The 9,888-nt window shown below is 50.2% G+C and overlaps 1 protein-coding gene across 2 annotated transcripts; it reads right to left on the bottom strand.

Annotated features, from left to right (window-relative positions):
- Positions 1 to 384: 384 nt before the first annotated feature.
- Positions 385 to 5,170, bottom strand: MEX3B (mex-3 RNA binding family member B). 2 transcript variants are annotated; one of them, XM_058033233.1, is made up of 3 exons: positions 5,072 to 5,170; positions 4,040 to 4,276; positions 385 to 3,065 (listed from the first exon to the last, which is right to left on the bottom strand). In XM_058033233.1, exons 2-3 carry the CDS (start codon positions 4,272 to 4,274, stop codon positions 1,651 to 1,653), a joined length of 1,650 nt encoding a protein of 549 aa, XP_057889216.1. In that variant the 5' UTR covers positions 4,275 to 4,276; positions 5,072 to 5,170; the 3' UTR covers positions 385 to 1,650. The 2 variants fall into 2 exon arrangements, with proteins under 2 accessions (XP_057889216.1, XP_057889215.1); XM_058033232.1 differs by lacking the exon at positions 5,072 to 5,170 and having other exon boundaries at positions 4,040 to 4,563.
- Positions 5,171 to 9,888: the final 4,718 nt, after the last annotated feature.

Genomic DNA, 9,888 nt, shown 5'->3' with positions numbered 1-9,888 from the left:
TGCTCCCTCCTTCAGCTGCTTTTCAGTTTCCTACTTCCTATGCTTTGTCTGCCAAAAGTAACAATTCACACAAACCCCAGTACTTTTCATGACTAGAGATTATTAAAAAAATAGTACTTTGTGCTGTGGAAAACCCCAGCAATATAACACACATTAAAAAACTCGTATTTTTTTTTCATTAAAAACATGTTATAAGGTATGATAGCTGGCAGGATTATTCTGGAAGCCTGCATGAGTTCCAGCAACATTAGCATGACACAGTTTAAACTCCCAACATGTTTCACTGATACAAGCAGGAAACAAAAATTCCAGAAAAAACTCTCAGCACATGAAATCAAATCACCACGCAGAGTACCTTTTTTTTTTCTGTAATATTTTATTTTATTTATATAGAAATACTTAAAAAAACATGAAGTAGCACCATTACTTAAGTTTTACTTTTATTATGTAGAACTTTAAATGTCAGAAAAATAAAACTCTTGATACAATTTCAAATCTTGTCTCAGCAAATATAATATTAGTATTTGACCATGAGGTTAAAGGCCCTTTATCATAAAATAAAATATACTTTGTTTTTAAACTTTGCTCAGTAAAGTACATTTAAGCTCAAGTAACGTCACCTACATATACATAAACAAGTGGTAAACAAATGTATTAAAATAGAAATACTAAAACTATAGTGGTGCAACAGAATTTTTGTAATTTCCACTGAATTCTATTTATACAAATGTTAGAAAGCTTCAACAGTTCTTTTTGACATATGTTTATACATTTCCATTTTTGTAATAATATAGAATAAAATATGCTTTATATCACTGAATAGAAAATATGCTGGGTGAAGCAGATTTAAAAGATTTTTTTCTGAACCTATAAAATCTCCATCCCAACAGAATACTGTTCAAAGCATTACACATTTTATGGTTTGTAATTCCGTTCACAATTGTGTGATATTAAAATAATACAGTGTTCTTTGCCATAAGGCCATACTAAAATAAAAAAGATTTAACCCAGCTACAAAAAGTTCACTGAACTTAAATTAAAATACTTGTAAACATCTTTGCAATATGAAATATAATTTTTCAAGTCAAAAAAGAATAAAATACTTCAATCTGTATTAATGCAATTTATCTTTAAAACCTTTAAACGTTTTTAATATATATAAGAGATATGTTACAGTTTTGTTGTTTTTTTTTTTTCTTTTTTCTTTTTAAAAGTCTGATAAAGCTGCAGTATCATGGTTTTTCACAGGAACTTCTTGCCCTTTCAAGAACATTCAGAAAAGTATCCACCCATAGATTTAATTATTTTGTAATAAGCATCCTAGAACTACCAGCACGTTTTACTAACAGTCCACACACCATTGTCATCATCATAAGCATCTTCTACTTTCAATTTTTTTTTTCTGTTTTTTTTTCTTTTTTTTTTTTCTGTTTGTTTGTTTATAAAAAAAGGGGAGTTTTGGAAGCTTCGTATTAAAGTACAGTGTAAAAACTAGCCTAGCACTAGAATGGAGTCGCCCGTTATTATTTATAGCATGCACCCGCTGTCACACCACCCCCCAGCCCTCCCTCGGCCGCTGCCCGCGCCCCTCGGCGTGCGGCGGCCCCGGCCCCGCCGGCCCCCGCGGTTCGTGCCCCCGGCCCGCGGCGCTCAGGAGAAGATGCGGATGGCCTGGGTGACGGCGCTGTGGCACACGGGGCACTGCGGCTCCGTCTTCTCGCAGATGCGGTTGGCGCACTCCATGCAGAAGAGGTTGTGGCCGCAGGGCACCAGCGCCGCGATCACCTCGCTCTCGAAGCACACCGAGCAGTCGCGGCTGCCCTTCCGCCGCACGCCAGAGGAGGAGCAGGAGGAGCTGGACGAGGAGCTGGAGGAGGAGGACGAGGAGGCGGAGGAGTCGGAGGGCAGCCCGGGCAGGTGGGCGCCCAGCCCGTTGGCGTACAGCGGGTAGGAGGCGGCCAGCAGCCGCCCGCCGGGGTCGCTGCGCACCCGGCGCGCCAGCGGGTGCTCGGTGCCGGCCGCGCTGCCGTGCAGGGGCGGGGAGAGCCGCGCCGGGGGCGGGGCGGCGCCGCGCCGGGGGCCGCTCACCAGCAGCGCCAGGTTGGCATTGGCGGGCGCGGCGCCCGGGAAGGCGGCGGCGGCGGCGGGCGAGGGCGCGGGCGAGGGCGGCGCGGCGGGGCCGCGCTCGAACTGCGGCCAGAGGAGGGCGGCCCCGGGCGGCGGGGCGGGCGCCAGGTCGAAGCCGGGCGGCGAGTCGAAGGGCAGCTCGGAGCAGCAGTCCGGGGAGGAGAGGACGTCGCCGCCGCCCCCGCCGTACACGTAGCCGTTGGCGCTGTTGTTGTTGTTGTTGCCGTTGTGCGAGAAGCTCAGCGCCGGGCTCGGGGGGCTGTAGTCGGCCAGGCGGGCGCTGCCGCCCCCCCCGGTGCCGCCCCCGAAGTAGGAGTCGGTGGAGGCGCTGCCCAGCGAGCTGGAGCTGTCGTTGCGGTAGTTGCAGAAGGGCTTGCGGCCCGGGGTGGGTGTGATGCTGGGCGGCGTGGGCTTGCTCCAGAGGCTGCCCGTGCCGTTCAGCTCGAAGCCCACGTCCGTGCCGTTGGCGTGGAAGTCGTTCTCGTCCGTCAGCTCGATGATGCCGCCGGTGCGCATGGCGATGTGCGCCTCGATCTCCTCCCGGGCCCGGTCCACGTTCTCTGGCATGCCTGTCACTTCAAAGACCGGCTCCTTGTCCCGGCTCGGGGTCACGATGTACGTGTGCGTCTGCTGCTGGATGCGCTTGATGGTCGCCCCCTTGGGCCCCACGACCAAGCCCACCACGCGATAAGGCACCCGCACCTGGATGGTGGTTTGGCCGGGCAGGTTCGGGGGGCCGGGGACGGTGCCGTTCAGGGCTGTGTTCTTGTTCCGCGAGGCTCGGATCATGGAGAAGTGCTCGGCCGCAGAGATGATCTCCCTGCGGGCCATGGCCACATCTTCCTTTCTGCCCGTCACAACAAAGAGCGGCTCCTCCCCGCGAACCGGGGTCTTGATGTAGGTGTTGGTCTTTGCCCGCAGAGCTTTGATTTTACAACCTGGGAACGAGATGCGGAGATGGAGGGCGAAGGGGAGGGGAAGGAAGGGGAGGTGGTGGGGGAGAACCGGTTACAACCCATTGTTTGGGTGCAGCTAGGGAGGGGAAAAAAAAAAATACACACCCACCCGAGAAACACATTGCCCCCAACCCCAGGTAATCGCTGGCATCTCGTCCGGGAGCCTCGGTCACGGTGTAAAGTAATGTCAGCCCACAGCCCTGGCACACGCCCAAAGGCATCGCAAGTGGCCACCGACACATCTGCCATGCAAACTGCCCCAAAACTACCAACGTGCAGTTCACAGGGTCGGTAACACAGGGGGAGAAAAAAAAAATAAAAAAGGGAGCGACAAAAAAAAAAAAAATTTAAAAAATGGTGCAGGAAAACTGCACCGCCAGAAAAAAAAAAATAAAACAAAATGCAAGCAGCCCTCACAAATCAACACACCCGCCAGTCCACATTCCTGCTCAGCACTTTCCTTTTGGAAAAAATAAAATCAGTTCTTAAGGTGAGGAGCAGAGACTGTACCGAATGAGCCATATTCCCCACTGCGGATGCTTTATTCCAACCCCATTGTTCCACTTCTCCACTCCATTTCTCTTCCTTAAAAATAATCCACGATTTCTAACTTTGGGGTGGTGGAGGGGGGAAAGCACCGAGGCTCCCATTTTCCTCCCGTTTCCTCTTGCAAATCTTTAACTTTTGCAGCCGGAGGAAAGGACAGATTTTTATTATTTTCCTGATTTTTTTTCCCCCAACCCGGCAGCTGAAAGTGCATCTCGAAACTGATGCATAACACTCCTCGGGAACATCACGTCTGCCGCTGCACTTTCTTTGTCTGGGGGAAGCCGGCACTGGCCAGCGCCGCACGGCTGCAGCGTTCCTGGGAATGGCCAGTGTCGCATCTGAGCCGCCCGCCCGGCAGCGCGGAGGGGAGACCCGCGCCCCCACAGCCCCTCGCATGCAGCACCCACCTTGTCTCCCCACTATCTCAGCGACATGTTCCGAGCTGGGCACCGGCACGCATTCAGTCATGTTCACGCTCTTTTTCCGAGGCTCGTTGTCGTAAATGGAGCCCGTCTCGTCGTTGTCCAGCCCCAGCAGGGAGAGCTGATCCAGGGCGATCTGAAGGGCTCTTTGGTCATCCAGGGTCTCTCCCCCGCCACCACCACCACCACCGCCGCCGCCGCCGCTCCCGTTCCTCTCCATGTCTGCAAAAAGCGAGCTGGGCATAGTCCCTGTGTGTGGTGCACCCTCCGCCTGCGCTCGGCTCAGTAGTAAGAGATCAGACACAAAGGAGAACCCAAGGCAGATGGCCAGCAGGAGAGAAGGAAAGGGAGGGTGGGCGACTGCTGGAGACCGGGGAATTGTTGCCTTTTGCTTGTATATTTTGTATCTTTTTTGCTTTTTTTTTTTCCTCCTCTCAGTGCAATCCGGTTTATAAGATGTTCTCAGGACCCCCCCCACGACTCCCCCCCGAGGTTTTTTTTCGGTTGGCTTTTTTTTTTTTTCCTTTTTTTTTTTTTTGTCGGCTGGGGGTGGGGTGGGGGGGGTGGGAAGAGGATAAGCGAGAGGAGCTCCGATGGCTTCCCCCCCTCGAGTTCCTCGCCGGCCACAATGCCAAGCGGCGGCAGCGTTTCTTTAAGGAGCCCCTCCCAGGCTCCACTCCACTCACTCAGCGTTTTTTTTTTCCTCCTCTCCCCTCCTCTGTCTGAGGCTCTGCTGCAGCCAGACGGCTCTGGAGAGGCGGGCGGGCGCGGGGCGGGGAGCGGGGGCCGCGCCGGGCGCCGCAGCGTAAGCGCCGCTCGCTGTCACCGCGCGCCGCCGCCGCGCGCCGCGATTGGCCGGGGCGGCGCGGAGGGGCCGGCGCTGCCCCCCCGGCCCGGCCCGGCCCGGCCCCGCTCTTTGTTGTCGGCTGCCGAACAATGCCGGGCCCCGGCCCGCCGGCCGCCGCTCCCCCCACCTCCCCCAGCCCCGCGCTCCCGAGCGCCCGCCGCCAGCCCCACCTGAGCGCCGGCGGAGGGGACCGCGCTTGGGGTGCGTTTTTGCGGCGGGGGGGTTGGTTCGGGGTGTGGGGGGGTGCCCTTTGTGCGCCGTCGGCTTCGGGAGCGGCAGCGCCGCCGCTCGCCGGCAGCGCCGCAGAGCCCCCGGCACCGCCCCCGCACCGGCCCCGACCCCGCGCCGGCAGCGCCGCCGCCCCTTCACCGGCCCCGCGGGCGGCGGCCGCGGGCGCGCGGAACCCCCCGCCGGCTCCCGCGCGGCCCCGCCCGGCGCGCGCCCCGCGCCTGCGCGCCCCTCCCTCCCCCGCTCCCTCCCTCCCCCGGCGCGCGCAGTGCGCCCGCGCGGGGCCGCGGCCGGGGCGGGACGGGCCGAGCCCTCACAGCCCGCTCCGCCCGCTCCGCCCGGGCCCTCAGCCCGCTCCGCCCGCTCCGCCCGCTCCGGCCCCGCCGCCCCCAGCCCGTGCTGCGCCGGCAGAGGCGCCTCCCGTTCCGCCCCGCGGGCGCTGCAGCCCCGGCGGGCGCGGGGTCAGAGCCGGTGGGAGCCGCGGCCCCGCCCAGCCCGGCTCGGCGCGCCCCGGGCGCGGGGGGAGGGCCGTGACCCGAGCGCGGCCGTGTCCCGGTGCCGGCCCTGACACCGCGGGCCGCTCGGAAAGAGCCCGAAGGGTGGGAACGCCTCCCGCACAGCTGCTCCAGCGTAACATCACCCGCATCTTACATTGCCTTGCTAAACCACTGGAAAATAAAGCGCCTCTGCCTCTTCTTGGACCTTGCATGGCCAAATGACTTACTTTCACCTCTACTACTACAGGATCCTTCAACCCGCAAAAGTGGGTTTTTTTGTCAAGTACTCTGTCACAAAGACCTCCCTTGACGGGAGGATTAGACATGAAAGTGCCCTCACTGTTGTCATAAAAACACCATCATCACATATGATTTCTCTGGCACTTGTCCGTCTGTAAGCATCCATACCCAGTCCTTGCCAGCTGTCAGGTACAAATCCCTGGTTTTTTCAGAGTAATCATATAACAAGCAATTGTTTTCCAGTATCAGGTGTGACAGGGACAGACGTTTACAAGTGCACCCAGATCTGTTTAGCCAGCTGCCTGTACAAACAAGTGTAACAAGTCACAGGTAATTGTTTACATGCAGTGTTTATTGCAAATTACTGTCACCTCGCCAGGATGTTTGAATGTTGTATAACAAAGCTCCAGTGGATTGTTTTCCAGCAAGGGTACACACTGGTGATGTGCTTTCCTAAGTGCTGAGCTTGTCCCATCAACTAAGGAAACTGAGGTTTCATATTTAAAAGATTACTTATTCCACATATTTACTTGCATAGGCAGCAGGGCTCGTTTTCATAGGGTAAACAAGAGGTCACTTATAAGTGCTCAAGGATCCATAAAACTTATAACAAAAAAGTAATACTCTTTGTTATTAAATAAAATAATTATTTTAAAGTTTGATTCTTTGCAATCTTTTTAGTTCAATGAGTCTAAAATCTGTGAGACAGAACATCACATTTACCAGACAGGGCAGGACAGGACAGAGATGAGATGAGTGTAGGGAATTGGTGTTGTTGGAGTCCAACAGTGAGAGTCATAAGTAATGAAATGCAAGGAGGAGAGGGTTGGGTTGTGCTTGAATTTTACCTGTTCTTTGTTTTGCTTCTTCACTTGAATTGTCCATTTTTTTCTTCTTTCCTCTCCCCACCCCATCTGCTTAAACAGGTCACTGTACTGTACTGAACAAGGAGAAAAAGGGAAACAAGTTATCTTCAGGTTTATGTTCCTCTATAGAAAAATTCCACAAAGCAAGATTCCAGGCAGAGCTGGCTTTATTTTTAATGTTAAGCTAGAAGCTCCAATTAAAAATGCTTCAAATACACTTCAGAATGAGCACGGTACTTCCAGGGAGCAGGGGGAGAGGAAGATGCATTTCTGGGAGACTAAGCCTGCACTGGTGTTCCAACAGCCCCATGAATCCTGTGGAATGTTCCAACATCTCAAGCACTATTACTCTTTTGCTATTTTGGAAGATGTTTAAGAGCAAACTAGAGGGAATCATAACAATTAAAAAGTTATACTGGTGTACCTTCAAACCCCCATGCACCAAGAGCGCAGCCCCCGGGGAGCACAGCAGCTATGCAGCACTAGGTTCATATGGCAACAATAAACATGCACCAGATTTGTACAAATCCACTCCCTCCACCAAAGTATTGCTTCAGAATAACTTAATCAGGTCTAAATTAAAGTGTTATCTATCTCCAGAATGCCTTTCGTTCCATAAAACCTTGAAACATGCACAGAATTAAACTCCATCTCTGGGGGAGAGACCAACCATCCACCTAGCAATTTACAGCAACTTAACAAAAGCAGGAAGGGAGGATATATTACAGGCAAATACAGGACTCGGTGCAGGAGGAGTGTAATTCTCAGTCCTTTTAGTTTCTCTCTGTTATCATTTCCCATTTGTGACAGAAGTAATAAAACTTCCTTCCTCCAACCTTTATTTAATTAAAGTGTAAGGTCTTTGGGGCAGTGAGCTTACTGTGTGTATATATACAGCACCCAGCATGAAGAGGTCATGAATTCATCTCAGCCCTTTAAATACTCCTCTAAATACAAAGCATTAACAATAATAAGAATAGGATATAATTTTCATTTAGAATAGATGAGTCTTCTGTTTTCAATTATCACAAAGAATAAATTACATGCATCTCAGGGAATAATTAAATTAAGGGTTAAGGGAAAGTATTTCATAGCAGAGACTTGTAACTCTGTTCTTTTGCACTTAAAGACACTGCTGCCCACTCTTACAGCATTTACTCAAATTTCTTATTTGCCATAATATTACAAAATAATATCTCAAATCCCACAGGCCAGCTCATCAGTTACTGTAAGGGTATGGTTTAATCTGAGGCAGTGCATGTGATTACTGTGATAACATACCCAAATTAACCTTTTGCATGTGCAATAAACTGCAATTAGCAATCTGCAGACAAATGACAAATTCCTTCGTTTCCTGTAATATGCAGCAATACACAAGGCAGATTTCCTATTGAATCCCATATTAACCTACATTCGGTGGCAGTGAAATCTCAGAGCACCGTGTCAGAATTTATCATCTTCCAATGATGTCAGCTCCACCTCTTGACAGTTGTAGACGAGATGTTTATAAACAACTCATCCATAATCTGACCAGTTTCAGCTGAAAATGTTTATCATTCTTTCACCAGTTGTTCCAGCCACTTTGAAGGCTTTTACAAAGGGATGGGCCGAGCTCTCAAAACAGTAGGGTTGTGTTAATAAACGACAAGGAATGAAATGGAGATTGAGTAGTGAGTGGCTTTGTGATGCCTCTCTGAGCTGGTAGGAGGCTCAGGGGTAGGGAAGCTGCAGAAGTGCCTCTTTCCCTTGTGATAAGGAATGTCACATCAAAAACTACAAAACGGGAAGATGATGCTTCCACGAGCACTTTCATTCCCATAATTCCACACCTCTCCCTGCTACAGAATTCATTTGCAAAATATTTTTTTAAAAACAAAGATCTTCTGGGACAAGTCGTGAAAAGCAATTTTGCTGCAAACAAGAAAAAGTCTCACACCTTTAATCAGTCTCTGAAAATGTTGATACAGTACTGTAAACCTGAACCAGTTCCTAGCAGCTTTACTGAAGTGCTTGTTTCCAATAAAATAAAACAAAAAAGATTTTTATAATAGGCATCACATAAGTGCACTTGCTTCATATGGCTTAGCTGGTAGTGTGACATGAGCGATGAGCGTGTGCAGGCATGGAGGGGATGAAGTGCCTTATAAGAATGCAGTTTTGTTTAACATGAGTGATGGAAGGGAAATCAAAAAGCATAAAGATGCCTTTGTAATAAATCAGAACTAACCAGCCAGATCACCTGCCCACTTTCAGGCTCTCCACCAGGGTTTGTGAGCAGCCTCCTTCAGTCATTGTTCCGCCCTGCCTCTCGCTCGTGAAGCAGGGTTATCGTGCGGTGTATCTGAATGGAGTGCTGTTTAACAGCCGTGCCAAGCAGAGTTCGAAATGAAAATCCCTCCTGCCTCTCCTTTGCTCTCACACGACGCGTTTGGAGCCCATCCTTCCCGCCAGCCGCTCTCCCTCCCTCTCCCTCTCCCTCTCCGGCTGCGGGATTGGAGCTCTTTGTTACCATGGCCCGCGGGCAGCTCTGCGGCTGCGGGGCACCCACCGCACCCGGGGGCACTGCCTGCTCCCCGGGCTGGGTTAAAAACCAAAAAAAAAAACCCCAAAAAAACAAAAAAGGAAGATTTATATCTGTATATATATATTTATATCTGTTTAGACTGAGCTAGATAACTCGTAGATCTGTAAGGTACTTCATAATCTTGAGTCTTTTAAAATCAGTTTTAATCTTTGAAATAGTAAATTATAATTAAAATTTAATATAATTTTAATGTCTCAAATAGCTAATTATAATTATGGCCATAAAACATGTACAACCTTTGCTTCCTCTCTCCTCCATCCCTCACCTCCTACTCAGAGCTGCTACATAAAGAAAGAGAAAATAATTGTCCCTTTAATGGTAATTGTTTATAAACTCCTTTTCACAGAGACTATGTTTATATACAATGCCTAGGCAAAAACCAGGCACAAATGCAATGCTCATAATAAACGAGTGAATAATACATCCCTGACCATAATACCAGTGCTCTCCAACAAAAGAATATCTAATTCCTGTCACAGAATTGCCTTGTAGGTTGAAGTTCAGCATATAAATACACATGGGAAAAAGATTAGATTTTAATTGATAAGTATTAATCATCATTCACTGCTGTC

This window comes from Melospiza georgiana, chromosome 13 (genome assembly GCF_028018845.1).
Source record: "Melospiza georgiana isolate bMelGeo1 chromosome 13, bMelGeo1.pri, whole genome shotgun sequence".
In the NCBI taxonomy this organism is placed as follows: domain Eukaryota; kingdom Metazoa; phylum Chordata; class Aves; order Passeriformes; family Passerellidae; genus Melospiza; species Melospiza georgiana.
This window is presented reverse-complemented; position numbering and strand designations above follow the sequence as displayed.